Source organism: Eptatretus burgeri, chromosome 7 (assembly GCF_056783735.1).
Source record: "Eptatretus burgeri isolate ZD-2024b chromosome 7, Ebu_testis_v1, whole genome shotgun sequence".
Lineage (NCBI taxonomy): Eukaryota > Metazoa > Chordata > Myxini > Myxiniformes > Myxinidae > Eptatretus > Eptatretus burgeri.
This window is the reverse complement of record NC_140967.1, coordinates 62,964,472-62,983,880: the sequence shown is the minus strand read 5'-3', so window position 1 is coordinate 62,983,880 and position 19,409 is coordinate 62,964,472. Positions and strand designations below refer to the sequence as shown.

Below are 19,409 nucleotides of genomic sequence, written 5' to 3'. Positions count from 1 at the left end.
TCAACATACTTGTCAAAAATTTTTTTTGCCAAATAGCAAACGGACCTAAACGCAATCCCCTCTCCCTTTCGGCGAGGATGATAAAAACGGATAAATGCTCTTTTAAAAATAAATAAATCTACCTATGCATTTGTGAGATATGAAGGTTTTATTTATTGTAAGTTGTTCCTCCATCACCATGAAGTCGTGTTCAGGCTCGGTCAGGCTCGGTCAGGCTCGGTCAGGCTCTTCCCTTTTGGTTCCGAAGAGGTGGGTCTTTGTTTAGGAACAAGCTCCTTCGTGTTGTGCACAAACCCACTTCATGTGTTTTTTACACAAACTCTAGATTATTATTTTGTATGCAGACTGTGGCTGCTGGTTGCATCATTGTTCAGAGCACCGCTGTGCCACTGATGCAGTGCCCCCTGTTTCCAGTAAGCTGGTACTCATTTTTCCGACTTCGGAAGGATGATGGGCTGAGTCAACGCACCTGGTGTTATTTAATGGCACGACAGGGGGCTCAACCTCAAGGACCAACGATCTTAAGCGAGCCACCTTAACATCCATACACCCATCCATCCATTGGGACCATACTCTGTGCAGAGCATTGGTGCTGCCTAAGCAGTCTCCGGCACAATCCTGGACGGGTCACCACTCCGACACAGTATACCACCAAGCTGGCACTCATTTTGCCGACCTCGGAAGGATGACAAGCCGAGTTAACCCCACCTGGTATTAATTCAACAGCTGAGCGGTATTTGAACTCAGGACCCAAGGATCCAAAGCCTGCCATCCTCACCATTAAGCCACCACCAGGCATACAAGCTCCTTCTGTCTCTGCTGACAAAACAAACCCTTTAATGTGATGATCACATGTCACATGCGCAGAATGTACAAAATACTCGAAAACTGCAATAACCCAAACCAACGCAGCTTCTTAAACTGCAATGGAAAATATTTAAAGAAAAATCTGCCCCTGTTTAAGTTAAGGGCTCCAAGACACAGCAGACATCAATACAAGATGTGTGATTAAAATCTGGTCTTTCCGGGAGTGATTGCAGGACTCAGACCTAAAGGTTATCCAGGTATTGTCCTTTCTCTGCCTCTCATTGACAAGCACACATTAGTGAAGGAGATGTTGATGCACATTTTCCACTGCCTCTCTTTTTCCCACAGTCACATGGCAGAGGCACTGTCCCGTGCAGCATGCGAGCGATGCCAAGCTGGTTTCACCTCGACACAGAGGATCGTGAGCAGTGAAGGCCAGTTGTACCATGAGGGGTGCTTTGTCTGTGCCCAGTGTTTCCAACCCTTTCCTGATGGACTCTTCTATGAGGTTGGTCCAGCAATCATGGCAGTTTTCTGTCCTGTATGATGTGTTTTTTTAGGACTAAAATAGTGAGTATTGGGCAGTTGCCTTTTCATATGTAGGATATGAATGCTCTTCACAAATGACCCTGACGACAGGTGTGTTGCAACACACCTGTCGTCAAGGTAACTTGTGAAGATCATCCACGAATCATGCACAGATATCACACATAGAACCAGATTCGGTGGTGCAATGGTTAGAGCGTTCACTCTGAGTCTGGGAGGTGGGTGGTTCAAATCATCCGAAAAACTTTAAAAATTGGCTGTGCTGCTTCCTTGCTTGGTGCTCAGCATTTAAAAGGATAGAACACGAACAAACAATGTTGGGAAGGTAATGGCAAACCACCCATTATAACAATGATCAAGAAACTGTTTCGGCAGCACCAATGCTCTGTAAAGAGTATGGTACATCAAATTACATCAAATCACATTGTTCTCCTTGAAGGACACTTGTGAGCTTCGTGGGTTTTTACAAGCAATCCAAAAGCTATGGTAATTCTTCGGAGACTTGGTGGGGCTTGTTTGGAATATGTAAGTGTTAGAGTTGTTGGTTCTATCCACAGTGGGAAGACTGAGTTGTTCCAAAAGCTTGAAATCAATATCCTTGACAACGCTACCTTCTGCCACGTTTGAATCTACGACTTACCGAATAGCAGTCTGGCCTTCACCACGATGCCACCATACTGATTGCTTTTATTTCTTTTTAACAGATGTGGAGGCTCGTGAATGATTTGATGGATTTGATGTGAATGATTCAATGTATATGACAACCCAAGTTAGATGTCAACCCACTTTTAAGTTTGATCTCAAGGTCACATGATCAAAGGTCACATGAGAGAGAAAAGAGAGATAAGTAGAAGAGAGACAACATCAGATGTTTTGAACTCAAATCATGGTCTGCAAAATGATTTTGAAAGGGCACATGACCTTTGACCTTTCATCTGTTGCACCCAAAATGGAATGAGTTCATTTTTGTGCTACTTTCCATCCTTTTGCCAAGTTTTCAAAATTATTTTTAGAGCACATGCCCTTTGAACTTTAAGAACACATGCCCTTTGAACTCTTATCTTTTGTACCCATCATTCTAATGAGTTCATGCTGTATTTGTAATACCATCTATAGTTGTGCCAAGTTTGGTTGAAATCCCTTCGCTAGCTCAAAAGTTATGCTTCTCAATGTGGTTCGAAAGTTATCCATGGACTGTCTTTTTCACCTGAGAAGGTGGAGAAGTTTCTGGCAACGCTCGACTGATTGTGCAACTGGACCGGACGACATCAGTGCACGTATCCTAAAAACCTGTTCTGCTGCTCTTGCTCATCCTTTTTCTTCTCGTTTGCCCAAGGTCAGGGGTCCCCAAATATTTTTGGTATTGACCTGTTTCATGGTCAGGTTGTTGGCGACTAAACTGTCTCCCCTTCCAGGTTTCCTGGTGAGGAGGGTGTTTGGATATGGACACCCAGCAGGATTAAAAACAAAACTTGTCAAAGGGTGGGGGAGCTCATTGTGAGCCAAGAGCCATCCATATCTGGTACCCAACTGCACCTGCGGACGTCCTCCTGCAGGTGGGTTACCTTTTTCTAGGAGGTTGGTGGCAGCATTTGCACTCTGGCGACCGAAAAGCTCTCATTCTGCAAAATATAAGAAAAACAAAATGCAAAGAAAACTGAAAACCCACTCGGTGAGAGTGCCTCCTGTGCTGCTGCCCTTCACAGGGCAGTTCGCCACATGACGAGATTGGATTGGCAATTCGGGACCCCTATTCTTTGATGAAAGGAGGAAAAGCACGGAGTAACCTTCCTAGGTCGGATTGTGGTGGTTTGTGTGTCGGAGTGGTGCTAAGGTATCTTCCACTAAACGGCAGTCTCCTCCGGATAACCTGAGTTGTCCCTTCTGGTGGCTGCCTGGAATGTCCTGTTCCAAAGAGAGGATGAAAGTCTCTGCTATCATCTGAGCTCCAGCATTTGAACATCAGTATTTCAGTACTCTCTGAGGTTTGGAGACAGGATAGTGGTGAGATAATGGCGGGTGGTTACACCTACCACTGGTCTGGTCCCTTTGATGGCCACCAAGCCCAAGGAGTTTCTGAAGCTGAGTCCAATAAGCTGACTCCCATGATAATTGAAGTAACTCCGGTCGACAAGCGTATTATAGAACTGAGGATTCGTCACTCCTTGGGTGTCATTTCCCTGGTCTCTGTACATGCTCCGACTGAGGCGAGTGATCTCACCGTGAAGGACGCATCCTATGCCATGCTCAAGTCTGTGGTTGATCAGTGCCCCAGGAGAGATACTCTTCTGGTCTTGGGGAATTTTGTTGCATCGACTGTCATTGATAGGGATTGTTATCAGCAGTCCGCATGGGCCTCAAAAAATGTGAGATGTGTAAAAATATGTGGATGAGGCCCGAGGAACAAATTGTTCAGGAGGAAGGTCATTTTCATAGCTTCACCAAGTCTAAATCCGGCACTGGTTCTGAGACGTGTGTTGGTCCCCATTGGCCTAGAACTGTGAATGAGAATAGCACCAAGTTCCTTGATTTTGGAAGAAGTCATAGACTTAGTGTGGCTGATTCATGGTTTCAATGCCCACAGGCTCATCGCTGGACTTCATATTCCAACGCTGATGGTGTGGCAAAGGAGAGTGACCTTGTGCTCATTGATGGTCGCTGAAGGATGATTCAGAACTACAGGAGCTACCGGAGTGCTCAATTCCTCAATACCGACCACAGGCTTGCGGTAGAAACTCTGAAGTTGCAGCTCAAATCCAGGAGAATGGTGCAATCCCAACTTAATCCAGATGTTGGCAAGCTCAAGGATGAGAGGACAGCTGAGGAGTTTGTAAAAAAGCTAAGTGGGGAGTTGGGGGCTCTGGGTGTTTTGGAGAATCCTGAAGAGTTGCGGAGTACCTTCAAGACGACCTTCCTTGACGTCGCCAGTGGATGTCTTGGAACTCACCATCAGGTGAAGAAAAAGTTGTCTCCCTCGGGACACTGGATACCATTGACCAGAGTCGCAGGGCCTGACTACATGGCAGAGCTGAGCTGTTCAGGGAGTTGAGGCATAAAACTGTTCATGTGCTGAAGGTGGACAAGGAGGCCAATGTGCGAGGAATCTGTGAAGGGGTAGAGCATCACCTGTGGTCAAGTGATTCTCGTCCTGCTTACAGGGAAATTTGTGCATTGTGTTTGTCCAAGCCTGTCCCTCGGTGTACTGCAGTTCGAGCGAAGGGTGGTGAAGTCTTGACGGAGGAGTCTGAAGTGAAGGCCCGCTGGGCCAGTTACTTTGAGCGGCTGTACCAGGCTGACCCACCAGCTGGTGTGTTGGATATCTGGGGTGTAACTGTCCATATTGCTGACCCTTCAAACAACTGTGAACCACCTTTGTTTGTAGAAACACAGGCTGCGGTGAACAGGTTGAAAGGGGGTAAAGCTCCAGGGATCTGTGGCATCCATGTTGAACCTCTCAAGGCTGGTGGAAATGCTGTACTCATATCATTGCATGCAATTCTGTAATCTGTTTGGAGAATAGGCATCATCCCAACTGACAGAGGGGCCTTGTTGTCCCTCTACAGAAAGGGAAGGGTGATCGCCAGGACTGCAACAACTATCGAGGGGTGACGCTGCTCTCAGTGCTGGGCAAGGTCTTTGCTCGGATAATTATTGATTGGATTTGCCACAATGTGCTTGAGCACCAGCGTCCACAGCAGTCAGGATTTATACCAAAGAGGTCAACGATTGACCGTATCCTTGCTCGTCGGGTCCTCACTGAACGCAGACGAGAGTTTCGGCAGGGGCTGCTTGCAGCCTATGTTGATCTCCACAAAGCGTTTGATTCAGTGAATCGGGATGCCCTCTGCAGGATTCTCAATCTTCATAGGGTGACACCAAAACTGATTGATCTGATGTCTGAACTCTACTCTGGTACTGAGAGTGCTGTGAGATGTGGTGATGCCATATCCGACTCCAGTTGTTACTGGAGTTCGTAAGGGGTGTGGACTGTACCCCACACTTTTCAGCACTTGTATGGACTGGATTCTGGGAAGACGTTGGAAAGATCAAGCTGCGGTGCATCATTTGGGCATGTCAAGATCTCTGACCTTGATTTCGCAGATGATGCAGTCATCTTCGCAGAGACTCTGGATATCCATTTGGGGACCCTCAGCGTGCTGAATGAGGAGTCAGAGCTGCTGGGATTATAGGTTTTCTGGGTCAAAATTAAGACCTGGCTTTCAATGGCATCTTGGATGCTGCTGTCCTGTCTGTATGTTGGTTCACATCCCAAGTCCAACAGTAGATAATCTCAAGTCCAGCTAGATTGTAGTACATTTGATTTGTGGGAATTTTTGTTGATAATAGATAAGTAATTTCAGGTGTTATTGTGCTTACTGCCAGGTAATGGCAACAGGTGTTTGATTCACCGCTAAAATCCTCCATGTACATGTGCTGGTAGCTGGGTAGAGATGGTGTTACAATTTCGAGCGACGGCTGTTTCTTCCGCTTAATCGTGGGGATGGCATCCTCTCTCAATCGTGGTGGATAACCACAAGATCTTACCATCTCTGTTGTTTCATAACGTGCTCTGTAAAATGTTCGAGCACACAAGCGAACATCTTGTCGGCCTGATTCACACAAAGGTATTTTGGACAAGCCTCGTCTAATTTCTGGCAAACTCAGGGTGCCTCGGCCATTGGTGTAGCATCTGTTTGTTTTACAATACAAGCACCAAGGAAGCATTGACTTGGTATGTATGTGGAAAACCGAAAATTATTCCCCGTTTGAGTTATCTCATACCGAAAATGATTCCATGTAACCTGGAGACGGTACGAATCTGGTGGTCTACTTCCATATGTGACGTCACAGCCAATCTGAAGTCAATCTGACTGTGACGTCACAGCTAATCTGAAGAACAAGATTGACCTTTAATCGCAAATTTACCTACTTTATAATTCAGAAATTGGAAAAATGCACATCGTATATATTTTTGGGGGTATCAAGGGATAGATGACTATCATCAAGGTGGTCTGAGCATTTGGTTTCCCCTATAGCAATCCTATTGAATAAGTTCAGTCACTCAAAGGTTTGGACCTCAATATCAGCCATGATCTCTCTTGGGGAAAACCACACATCAAAGTTGGTCTCCAAAGCCAATCGCCAACTGGGCATTCACCGTCCTGCAAAGACTTTTCTGAGCACATCCAAACTTTTATTGACCTGCAATGCCTTCATCCACAGCTTGATGGAGTACTGCTCTCCCCTCTGCACTAACAGCCCCACCTCACATCTTGCTCAGCTTGATGCCTTGGAAACCAAAGTCTTCAAGATCAGTGGAATCTCCCATGATGAAGCTGTTTCTGGGCCTATAATTTTCAAATCAGAGCCAAGACAGCGGTCTCTCTGTCTTCCAGCGCCTCCCTTCTGATCTTGCACCCTCTGTTCACTCCGTGCTCGGAGTTTGCGGCTGTATCTATCGCCGGCGTCCTCCCCTCACTCTCATTCTTCCCCATTTCACTTGTTCCTTGGCCAAACAGCCAGATGGACAACCCCAAAAACATCATTCCTCCGGTCAACAGTCTGACAAGGGCAGAGGGGAAGAAGCATCACAGCATCTAAAGGGGAATGCCAGGTAGATTTGGTTCTGTTGTTCATTTTAATTGCTTTCCTTGCAGTTTGAAGACCGGAAATACTGTGAGCATGACTTCCACATCCTGTTCGCTCCATGCTGTGGCCACTGCGGTACGTGTACCATTGTTGTTTTTTTTGTTTATTTTTTTACTACAGTTCTCCAGAAGTGGGTTTCACTGAATAAACCAAAGTGTATTGAATCAGGAAGTGCAGTACTCAATGGAAATGTTTAGCTATTGTATTTGGCACCACTAGTTTTTCCTGAGACCGTAGGTGAGTTTATGTACGAATGCCATGTATGCAGGTGAGTTCATTGTTGGACGAGTCATTAAGGCCATGAATAACAGCTGGCACCCAGATTGCTTTCGTTGTGACATCTGCTCTGTTGCACTTGCTGATGTGGGCTTCGTCAAAAATGCAGACAGGTATGAATCCATGTTTTAGAACCCAAATCTTCATTACAAATACACCACTAACGAATATGCCTAACGATGTCCCTCATTTTGATCTCACTCTAACTCTTACACTTATTTTTTCTGCCTTCACCACTTCTTTTTTTAACCATTGTAAGGCACTTATGTCGGCCTTGCCACACTGCGGAGCGAGCCACAGGCCTTGGGCATTCCCTATGCCACAAGTGTCATCTCATAATCGAGGAAGAACCACTGATGTTTCGCAGCGACCCATACCATGCTGATCACTTCAACTGCCAGAACTGCAGGTACCTTAACAAATCCTCTATCTAAATGTGCCTAATATATTTATATATATATATATATATATATATATATATATATATATATATATATATATATATATATATATATATATATATCATACAACTGCAATGTTTCTGGGGTTTTTACCTCTTTTTACAGAAGTCGAGGCGTGTGGAGGAGCTTGATAATTGAGTGCAGCAGGCTGATAGACCGACAGAAGGGAAGAGGTAAACAGTTGGAGATAAAACACACAAACAGATTGCATTATAATAAGGTCAGTGGTAGGGATGGCAAGAAGTTTGACACTCAGTGAGAGTAGTGGTGAGTTCGAGTGGGAAGAGGAGAAACCAAGACATGACAATGAGCAGCAGTTGAAATACTAGGGAAGAGCGTGAGACAACAGACATGGAGAGGAAGGTCATGAGAGAAAGGTGGGTTGAAGGTGAGCATCCAGCCTATATTTAGGGAGTGTAACCAGGTGTGGGTTCCTGGAAGAACATGTGCAATCTGCTGGGGCTTGTGATGAATGGGGTGAAGAGAGGGCAGGTGGAGAGAGGTTGGAAGAGAGGTGATAGAACACTGTGTTTTGGTGCTTTCGATGAAAAACCATTGCAAGAACCATGCTTGCTGTTATTATACAGCTTCTCAAGTTCATGGAAGAGCTTAAATAAAAAAGGGAAAAATTCAGATGGACCCCACCAGAGTCAACCCCACCTGGTATCAATTCAACAGCCGAGTGGGATTTGAACTCAGGACCCTAGGATCCTTAGCCCAAGATGGATCATGAAAATATAGTTGTGGTAATAGATATAAATATATAACTGTCTAATATCCTTTGCCTAGAAATGCACCTTCTTCTATCATCAACCACTGTGATCCTTGTCCCTGGCATGCAGGAAGGAGCTAACTAGTGAGGCACGAGTGCTCAAAGGGGAACTGTTTTGTCTCCCCTGCCATGACAAGCTGGGGGTACCTATCTGCGGAGCCTGCCGCCGACCTATCGAAGGAAGAGTCGTGAACGCCATGGGAAAGCAATGGCACGTTGAGGTACTGTTGAACCAGCGGGAACCAGTGTGACCACTCCTTGGCTTTTTCACAAGATCTTGGCTATTCGTTGTTCACCTTTGACGTCTTGGTTTTCTGTAGGTTTTCTATCATCATCGCTTTTCTGAAACCTTGTGAATTCTTGGCTTTTTTCATTGGCTCAACTTGGCATTTATGAAAATGAGGACTGGTCACACTGGCGGGATTCACCAGACCCATCATCGCTTGCATAACTCGAATATGTTTTTATTATTCTGTGTATTCAAATAGCTATTCACTAGTAAAACAACAAATGTAGCTTCATTAGAAAACAAATGACCTTTTTTTCACTCTCACTCACAGATTGTGAAAAGTTTTCTCCTCCATTCCAGTGTCAGGATTATTAATTCATATAAGTTCTCCAATGATTACGCACGTCACCATGAATGGCAACACTTTATTATGTGTGCACCAGGGCTAGTGGTGGGGTGCGGGGTCAAATGAGAAAATTAAAATTGGCAAAAAAACCCCCAAGATGAGTCTTGGGAGATTGAAGAGAAGGTAGGAGTGGTGAAAGGTGATTTGAAGGAGATAGGAGTAAGGACAAGAGTGGGAAAGGGCATGTATGCAGCATATAGGGTAAGGAGCCTTCCCTTCACGGCAACGTTCTTTCCAGAGAGTTGGCACTGCCCAAGTAGTCACGAGACGTGGAATACCATATTTGCCCTTCCCAGGAGTGATCGGGGCAGGAATTTGAAATTTGGGTAGGGTGTCTGCACATAATGGCTTCCTCCTTTTGATGGGTACCTTGGTATCCAACATCTGCCAGTGAATGGTAGCATATGTTTCAACAGGCGACGAAAAGCATCGCTATTGATGCAGTTCCCCGTTTGCGAAGCGCCAGGATGACAATTTAGTAGTTGGGTGGAGAAATCAAGCTCGGTCTAGATTGTAGACAGTTCAAAGATGAGCACATTACCTCTAAGGTACCCTACCAGCCCAAGGTGAGTCGAGAAAGGCAGGTAAAATATATTGCACCATATTTGCTTTATCCTCGATTTTGTTGTTTTATGATGGACAGCTACAGTACATAAGGGTGTTTTTAGTAGTTGTTCTGAATGACCTTCATGGACATTGGCATTGGTTTATTACCCAATGGGTGTAAAGAAAGTAAATGGAATGAATATATGATCAGCTGTTGAAGACTTAGGGATTTGCACTGTACATTTGGGATATACACTTTCTAAGATCTGTGCTATATTTTTAGAAAGTAATAATAATCTTGATTGTCTATTCTTTATCCTGCACCTCCCACAGCACTTTGTGTGTGCCAAGTGCGAGAAACCCTTTCTGGGTCATCGGCACTATGAGAGGAAGGGTATGGCTTATTGTGAAATGCATTATAACCAGGTAAGTTCACCTGACTCTGATGTCTTCTGGGGAAGAAACAAATGTTAAAAGTAATAGTTTGTGTTTTGTATTTCGTGGCATTGTTTATAATATTTCCATATGATGAATACTTAATTATCTTCCCTTTTTTCTGTCATCTGCCCATCTATCTACAGCTCTATGGAGACATTTGTTTTCATTGCAACCATGTTATTGATGGTGATGGTAAGCATATGCAGAATTACATTGAGCTTCACTGATTTTGGAGGTGACAGGGTGATGTGAGGAAAGTTTGGCGAATGCATGGAACTAATTAATGGGCAAAGGGTGGGGGACGGAGTCAAAATGCTGCCGTTGGGTGTATGTAATATGTAGATGACCCCCAACAAATCCCTAAAGGTTCCATGTTATTGTCTTCTTTTATTATTGAGGTAAAGCCAAGCGATTGGCCTTCATGGGTTCTGATGAATAATGTTCATTGTTTATGCTTGTATGGTTTTCCCTACAGTTGTGTCTGCATTGAGCAAGGCTTGGTGTGTGGGCTGCTTCTGCTGTAGCACCTGCAATGCACATCTAAACCTTAAGTGAGTCTTCACTAAAAAAACCCCCCAAAAAACCCTACTAATCCTGAATCTAGGACTCACTTACAAGCTTCGTCGCGCACCAATTTATCACATATCCAACACCAGTTAGTCCTAAACTGCGAGCGTGGGGAGCCGACTTGCAATTTTCATCTGCGCAAGTGGATTGACGTTTTAACCTTTGACCCCTGCTCAAAGGAACAGGTATTTAAGGTGAGTGAACAATGACAGAAAGTAGTGTGCGGCACGAACACCATATTTTGCTCCTGGAGGGAGCGGTTATTACTAGTTTAATCCAAAATCTAGCACCATTCAATCCCGTCCACTGCCATCTCATTATAAATAGAGCATCACCCTTAATCCAACACCAACTAATCCCAAATCCAGCACTATTTAATCCCAAATCCAACACTGTAAAATCCCAATTCCATGACTATCTATAGTAATCTTAAATGAATCACTGCACTCTTCCAGCACCAGTTAATTCCAAATCCAGCTCAAGCAAATCTTAAATTCAGCACCAGCATCAACTAACACCAAATATAGCATACCTGAAACATAGCAGCCACCCCAAATTGAGCATCCACTAACCTCAAATCCAACATTAATCCCAAAAGCACCACAAGCCTTACATCTGAGATCTGACAATGGTCACGAACCCTGCCTTGCAGCACTCTATCTCTGGGTAGGCTGGTGTTCTGAGTCCACACTAATTAGAGAACAAATTTTTTAATTTGCATGAACGAAGTCTCAATTTTGACTTCCCTAATTTTCATTGATTCTTTGTTATTATGTCATTATACATATCATGCTGATGTAGCCTTTTATTTATGATACATTCAAATGCCCAAAAGTTATGCTTCCAAAAACAGATGATAGCTGAATTATAAAAAAAATTATATTTACCCTCCCCAGAGAAGAGGGTTTTGCATTTTTGGATCCGTTTGTTACTTGGCAAAATTTTTTTTTTCCAAGTATATTGGTCTGCAGCATTTGTCTGTCTGTTTGTCTGTCACACGATTTTTGGCCACAGTTTTCGAGCAATCGTTCTGAAATTTTTGTTTGTGTAGATGACCGACCAAGGACAGTAATGCTTGATTTTGGTGAAGATCCGGATCCGGATCTGAGAATTTTCCCGGTGAATCTTCACCATTGAGAGACAGGGCCAAAAACGATATACAGCACAATTTCTCAAAAAGTTACAGACAGATTCACACGAAACTTTGTGGACAGGTTGAGAGTGCCACGATGAAGAATTGATTTAATTTTGGTGAAGATCCGAATCCAAATCTTGATACGATAATTATTTAATTTTAAACTGATGCTTCACCATTGAGAGATGGGGCCAAAAACTCTGTGCGGCATGAAATCTATCAAAGTTGTGGACGACTTGTGACAAAACGAGGTGGAAGAGTTGGTTAGGTGACAAGAACAAGCAGATTCGATTTTGGTTAAGGTCCGTATTCAGATCCGACCTATCAGTGGGATGCAACATTTAAACTGTTCAGCCTGGCAGAGGTACAGTATGTGCTCCACCGAGTGCTGTTCCGTTTCGTCAAGTGTCACTCTGAGTGATTTTTCATTTGTTTGTCTGTCTGTCTGTCTGTCTGTCTGTTGGTTTGTCTGCACAGAACTTTCATGTTTTTCTCCACAACCCCTTGTCAGATTGACACTAAATTTTCACCAAAGGAGCGACTGCTCATGTAGAATGTTTTAGTGATAATTATGACATCATAGGTCAGGTGGTGTGGCAGCCATGTTGGAAAAATGGGAAAAATTTGGACCTCTATATTTCTGAAACCGCACCAAGGATAAATTGAAACTTGGCACATAGCAAGTACTCCTCATGGGAAATAAGGGTGATTTTTTTTTTATGATGGCATAGGTGCTTTCGTTATGATGTCCTAATTGCATATGTAGAATGCTACATCTAATCAGTCTGAAAATTTTTAAAGGTCATCTAGCGACAAAATGGTCCACCGAAAAAAAATTCACGTCATCGGTCACATGATTTGGCAGCCATATTGTTTTACAAAAAAAAAACTTTCAAAAATCTTCTCTGAAGTGGCTGAACAGATCGAGGAAAAACTTAACACATATAACCGCCTATCCATGAAAATGTTCACACATATGATATCATAGGTCACATGGTTTGGCAGCCATATTGGATTTACCCGTAAACCTATAAAAAAAATCTTCTTCAGAACGGCTGGATAGATCGAGGGGAAACTTCATACAAATTTTCCCCAATCCTTGGGTGTACAAATTTGTTAAGGAATAATTGATAGGTCATATGGTTTGGCAGCCATATTAGATTGAAGAATAATATTAAATAATTTTTTCTCTGGAACCGCTTAATCAATCGACATGAAACTTAAAAATTATGATCTCATTACATAGTGATGGTGAATAAATGTTTTAAATTTCAACTTGATCGGACACATGGTCCGGCAGCCAGAATTATTTAAGTTTTTTGATCTGTGTTCTTTTTTCCTTTATTATTATTTTTTTTTGAATGAGGCTCACTTGGCTGTGCACAGATGGGTTTGAGGGTAGAGAAGTAGCAACTCTCACCTCACGGAAGAGGTCAACATGGCCATGGCCATTTATCATGAAGGAAGGATTTTTGTGCTGGGATCAAGAAGTTCTTTGACTGTTGGACAAAGTGCATTGAAGATGATGGAGATTGTTTTGGATAATGTGACATGAATTTAGTTTGTTAATGGTACTATGTGTATGTTGTAGGTGTGTTGACAAATCTTATGGATGATTGTCAGAGATAAACCCACAGTCTATGAGATTTGGACTTAGAATCCCAGAATCTTGAATTATGTGCTCAGATGAGAACAACAAAAACAAGCCAACCTACGGTGATGTGAGACGATGTTGATGTGAACTGGAGATCCAGAGTCCCTATAATTTCATGAAATGTCAAATGCATGAACAGCTCATTCAATACAATATAAAAAGTACAAAAAGCCGAGGGTAAAGCAAGGAAAGGTACACTTTTTGTTTTCTCCATGTCTGGTGTTTCTCTATGCCTGGTGTTGGCTTAATGGTTAGGGTGGTAGGCTTTGGATCCTCGGGTCTTGAGTTCAAATCCTGCTCAGCTGTTGAATTAATGCCAGGAGGGGTTAACTCGATCTGTCATCCTTCTGAGGTCGGCAAAATGAGTGCCAGCATGCTGGTATACTGTGTCAGAGTGGCGACCTGTCCAGGATTGTGCCCAATAGCCAAGTAGACTGCTTAAGTAGCACCAATGCTCTGCACAGAGTGTGGTCCCAATCTCCTCTCATGCCTTTCAGTTCTTTATGTCGATGTTTATATATATGCTCCTTCATTTGACCTCTGAAAGATTGTTTAAATGTTCAGGAATTTGTTGAACATTTAAGAGTCCAACCATGTTTTTTTTCACCCTTATATATAATCCATAAGTTTGGTCACCTGATCAAGATTGAGGTATTTAGACTTTAGTAAACCATCAAGAAGATTGATGTTTAAAGATGAAGCAAAAACATAGGGGCAATACCCCGAGGCACTCACCTGGTAGTGGCTAGATTAGATCACCATGGAACCACTGGCAGGTATGGATTTTTAAAATGCTGTGAACAAAGTTTAGTACATCACAGGTGATAAAGGTTGTGGTGAAGTTTCATCAGAATTGTGTCTGTCATTTCTGAGAAGAAAGCAAATACATCTTTTGGGGGGAAACCCCATCTGTAGACCCACTCAGACCGCGTATTTTTTAATGACGTGAAAAATCTTTAAAATTAAATGCAATTGGTTTGATTCCCGACAAATCATTCACCTTTGAATGTAAGCCAAGCTACGCCCCTCTCCCCGGTGACGGGAGAGCACCGACATACGATGCTCGATTTCCCAGAGCGTTGTTATTTTTTTGTCTTAACATCAATTTGATTAAGAATTGTAATTTCTTATTGTGACGTTGTCCTGCAATGTGTTACAATAATGTTGTCTAGCAAATTTTGGGGCCATTGGTCAAGGGTTATGGAATTGTATAACAAGCAAAAAAGTGCATGTCGACAACACAATCGACACACAGCAACACTCCTGATATATATACATACATACATACATACATACATACATACATACATACATACATATTGGATGTTGTTTGAGATTTTAGTCAATTTAGGATTGACAGTGCACTTACCATAGAACCTGCTTTTAATTCTAACTGTATCCTTCTAGAACCAAGTTTGTGGAGCTCGATCTGAAGCCGGTGTGTAAGAGGTGTTATCGCCAGCTGCCCAGAGAGTTAAAGAGCCGTCTTGCCACACGAGACCGTGCTGGGCACAACCGCACTGTTCATCAGCAGGCGTTTCGCCGTGATAGTTCGACATCACCATCCCCTGCCTCGCAATGAATCTTCAAGTGCACTGTGCTTGCTTATTCTCGCTTCAACGGTTCTTCCTCTCCCGTCCCTTGTCATTTCCACGGTGGACAGACCTTGGGAAGTTTCCAACATCCTTTGCTTTGTGGATTCTTTGTGGCTTGGTTCACCTGCATTATTTCATGCACAAAACGCTATAATTTGTGGATTCAATCAAATTCTTCCTTCCTTTACCTCTCCTCTAATATTCCATTTCCTCATACATTCCCTTTCCCCTTTCTTCACTCTCTCCCATCTTCAAACACAGTACTGTTTTCCTCATTTTTGTCACATCCATTCTCTGCACTTCTGTAATTCCTCCCTTTTCTCCATTTTACTTCCCTTGTGCCCATCAGCATATTTCATAAGGAATAGGGGTCGAAACTGAGAAAAATTAAATTCTCACAATGGAAAAGTTGAGGTGATAGCTAGATATGACTAAAACTCTCATCTTGTATGTTCCCAAAATACAGCCAAAACGGTACACGACAGCGCAAATTTTTTAGGGCCACCCTACTCACCATTCACCTGCGGTGCGCAGTATGAAGTTTCGTTCAAATTGGGCAACGAAAAAAAATATTTAAAAATCAATTCCTGATTCAGTCACGTACTCTTCGGGAGAATTTGATCAATGCAAACAACCACAGCGGTATAGTTCGCTGGAGCTATCTTTTTTTTTTTTTTCTTTCTTGAAATGATTTTTTTTCTTCAACCGCTGTCACAACGGGAACACAACGGGGTCACGGGTCATCTCGTGGAACATAAAGAAAGAGAGGAGGAAGGTGGTTGGGTTAAAAGTCCGACCATATGAAGTTGTACATAATATTTAGATGTAATGTAGATGATGACAGCCATCCCAATACCGACCATGGTATAATATAATTGTGTTACTTTTTCCTTCCACTATCTTACCTCATTTGTCTAATGGCCTCTGCTTAATTGTTTATTTTAACCTGCAGTTTCTTTTGTTTTTAAAACCAGTGGTACAATAGGATGAGCTCAACGTATCTTCTTCTCTTTCTCAACCAAGATAGTTAAATGGTTTCCATGTTGTTCTGTCATAACCTGTTAACATAATTATATTTATCACCTTAATTTGAAAATTACACTCACCACCTCACCTAACTGTTCACATGTGGATCAGGTAACAGACAGGCCTACAGATGAGTAAACTATGCCTAGTCCAAAAGTTCATCATTACTGGGTTTAAACTACTTTTACACCTTCATGCTGTTTCGGGCTTAATTTTACAAGATGCAATAAAGTATGTAATGATGTATTTGGTTTGCCAGGATGTGCCAAAGTCCCAGGGAATACTCTTTTCTGAGCCTGGGTCATTATAATGCTTGCAGGGTTAACCACATAGAGTTAGATGCTCATGGCGTCATTATTAAAACACAGCCTGCAATGTCACCAGCTCGGACATGTTCAGACAAATTTATCGGTGGATGTTAAAGGTCTCAGTGTCTTTCATGAAGAGTAGGTGAGTTATCGTGGCACATTGAAATTACAAATTCTTACCACCTTCAGTCCAATATCAGGCCCTGCCGGTTGGTTCTAGGGTAGCAAGCAGGCATTGGGGAGGCACAGAGAGTAAAAGTTGCTGATAAGTAATAATTAAATGTCTGAGCATCTTGGTAAAGTTGGAAAAGGTCTCAGACACTGGGAAAGTCAACACTGTTGGACCCTGTTATATTTGCGGATTCGCCATTCGCGGATTTGCTATTTGTGGATTCACTATACACGGTTGATAAAATTGGGCCTTATTCTACACTGGTGATTCTGTGCTTCGCATATTCGTGTTTTTTTGTGGTTGTGTTTTTCGCAAGCATATTTGCAGGGTTTTTTCCGCATTTTTGGGGTCGTTTTTTGTGGGCATATCCGCAGTTTCGCGTGGGATTAAAAAAAAAATTTCCCTGATGAATCGTGAACCGCCGGGAACCTATCCCCCTTTTTCCCATTGAAACAATTCCCCAGCATTCATGGATTCGACATTCATGGAATTTTCCAGGAACGTATCCCCCCCCCCCCCCCCGTGAATAGCAGGGTTCGACAGTATTAATAATACATGCCAGTTATTACCATCGCAAAGATAAATGCCAATGGTTTAAATGGTACAGCAAACCGGGTAGCAACTCATCCGATAGGTACGCCAACCTGATAGGAAGTTTGAAATATTACCGCTGTGGAATAATGACTCCCACCCAGATTAATGATACCATAAATTAATTGTGAATCTTGTTAAACATCGTGTGTTTTGAAATGTCATTTTTAGACATTTCTTCTCCCATCTTCAAAACATCGTGTGGCTGAACAGATCGATTTCTTCAAAATCTGTCGGTCCCATCCCCAGGTAGCTCACATCCCCAGGTCACTAGCCAAGTGTGTGACACTTGTGAAATACTGTCCATATCGAAAATGTTTATTTTAAATTAAAAACGACATAATTATTGCAATCATCATCATGTAAGCTCCACCAGAGCGTCGGCTCTACCAAAGCAGTTTCTTGGCTAGAGTTACAATCCTGGTTACGTCGCCACTCTGAAACAGAAACTGAGGGCATAAATTAGTAATTTGATCACAGTACCCGGCAATAGCTCGCCTACTCTTCACGAAGGATGCTGTGGAATCTTTACCTCCACCAATAAATGATGGCAGATGTGACGCCCAGTTTAACGTCCATCCGAGGGATGGCACACACACTGATGAATCACCCTGCCTGTGAAAAACCGAAATGACAATTTATCACTGGGTCAGAATTCTCACCTTGTAGAAAACAGTAGGTTGAAATCACCGAAGAGACTTTTGCAGCAAGCTTGCAAGTTGAATGCACTTTCCTTTCCATGGAGACAACGAATTGACATTGCTGATGTCATATAATCACCATATGTGATGCAATAGCTTTATAATCTTTGATAAGGAAAAAAAAACAATTGACATGATTCAGAAAAGGAAATTTTGTCGTTTCAGAAAATGCCATCTATTTACATTATAATAACAATAATGACAAAAGCTCTTCACGCCATTTTGAACGAGTTGTGGGTACTGGATATATTTACTCAGAATGTTTTCACCATTTTGAGCAATTATACAACACTAGTGGTTTATTTTGATATCCTATTCTGAGCGATTGCAATTGATCATATATATATATATATATATATATATATATATATATATATATATATATATATATATATATATATATATATATATATATATATATATATATATATATATATATATATATATATATATATATGTTGCTAAAAATGCTTCATATGTTAACATACGATTAAGATTATTTTCCATCCATCACATATACCAGGTGGGATGTTGAGATTGTCTTGTGCACCAATATGTACAGCTTGCTTTGGAGAATAAAAGTGAATTGAACACAAAGTTTGATTCTGTTTATCTGGCATTTCGACAACCGAGTGGTCTTTGCTATAATCCAGGACTGTTCAGGCATCTTATGTCGAGTGTTAAGCACATTCCAAGGGGGAGGGGCATCATGTGGCTGCAATATACAGATGGAACGACCCAACCTCATTTTCATCATCTCCTTGTCTGTGACATTGTATGTGATTGGGCTTAGCTTTTCAACCCCTTTCACTAACAAAAAAGGTCAAAAGTAAGTTTTATTTATTTAACAAGAACCAACATTTCTGTTTACAAAACTCACGAGGACATTATATTAAACAGAAATACTTTGTTGTGGTTTGTGGTATTATTGGTTGTTATCTCCAAATGCCGGTTTCAGAAGGTGGAACAGAGCCCTCCCAGGTCTCAAAGCATCCACCTTCGTGTGTGTGTGTGTGTGTGTGTGTGTGTATATATATATATTGTTACGAATTTGGGAATTCCATTGCACACAACATCCAGGTTCCTTTAGTCAGCTATGTCGATAAGTGCTTGTTCCCTAGATAGCTCACCTTTCATTGTTTAAATGTTCAGAAATCGATTAGATGCGCTGCGGGGGGGGGGGGGTGGGCGGTCACGTGATTTTGCGGAGAGGGGGTGCTTCCAAGTACTTCCGGTATTTCGGTATCACCTCTGGTTCTGAGTACTTGTATTTTGGTATTGATCGGTAAGGTCCTTATTTTCACTCTTGGGGATCCCCAGGGGATGAGAGGATATGGAGGGGGTACCAGGTGAGGATGATTGGGCGCCCTCGTCAAGAAGTGTTAGAACTTCTCAAGTGGCAGCCATGAAGAGGGGCAGGCCCGGTGATGGAAGTAGTGAAGAGTTGGAGGTGCGGGAAGGGGTTAAGGATAAAGAGGAGCCGGGGGATAAATTCCCAATTATAATTTCGGCTGTGGAAGGGTCCAAGTC

At 42.5% G+C, this 19,409-nt stretch overlaps 1 protein-coding gene across 4 annotated transcripts in view; it reads left to right on the top strand.

The window, feature by feature from the left end:
* Positions 1–18,476, top strand: part of LOC147023401 (LIM and senescent cell antigen-like-containing domain protein 1) — a 77,965-nt gene extending 59,489 nt beyond the window's left edge. For all 4 annotated transcript variants that reach the window (XM_085888783.1, XM_085888782.1, XM_085888781.1 and 1 more), the window contains 9 exons: positions 1,156–1,315; positions 7,011–7,077; positions 7,271–7,391; positions 7,538–7,687; positions 8,582–8,732; positions 10,026–10,118; positions 10,274–10,322; positions 10,606–10,681; positions 14,894–18,476. In XM_085888783.1, the coding sequence (XP_085744909.1) occupies positions 1,156–1,315; positions 7,011–7,077; positions 7,271–7,391; positions 7,538–7,687; positions 8,582–8,732; positions 10,026–10,118; positions 10,274–10,322; positions 10,606–10,681; positions 14,894–15,068 (1,042 nt within the window). In that variant the 3' untranslated portion in view covers positions 15,069–18,476. Of the gene's footprint in view, positions 1–1,155; positions 1,316–7,010; positions 7,078–7,270; positions 7,392–7,537; positions 7,688–8,581; positions 8,733–10,025; positions 10,119–10,273; positions 10,323–10,605; positions 10,682–14,893 lie in introns of those variants that run through there.
* Positions 18,477–19,409: the final 933 nt, after the last annotated feature.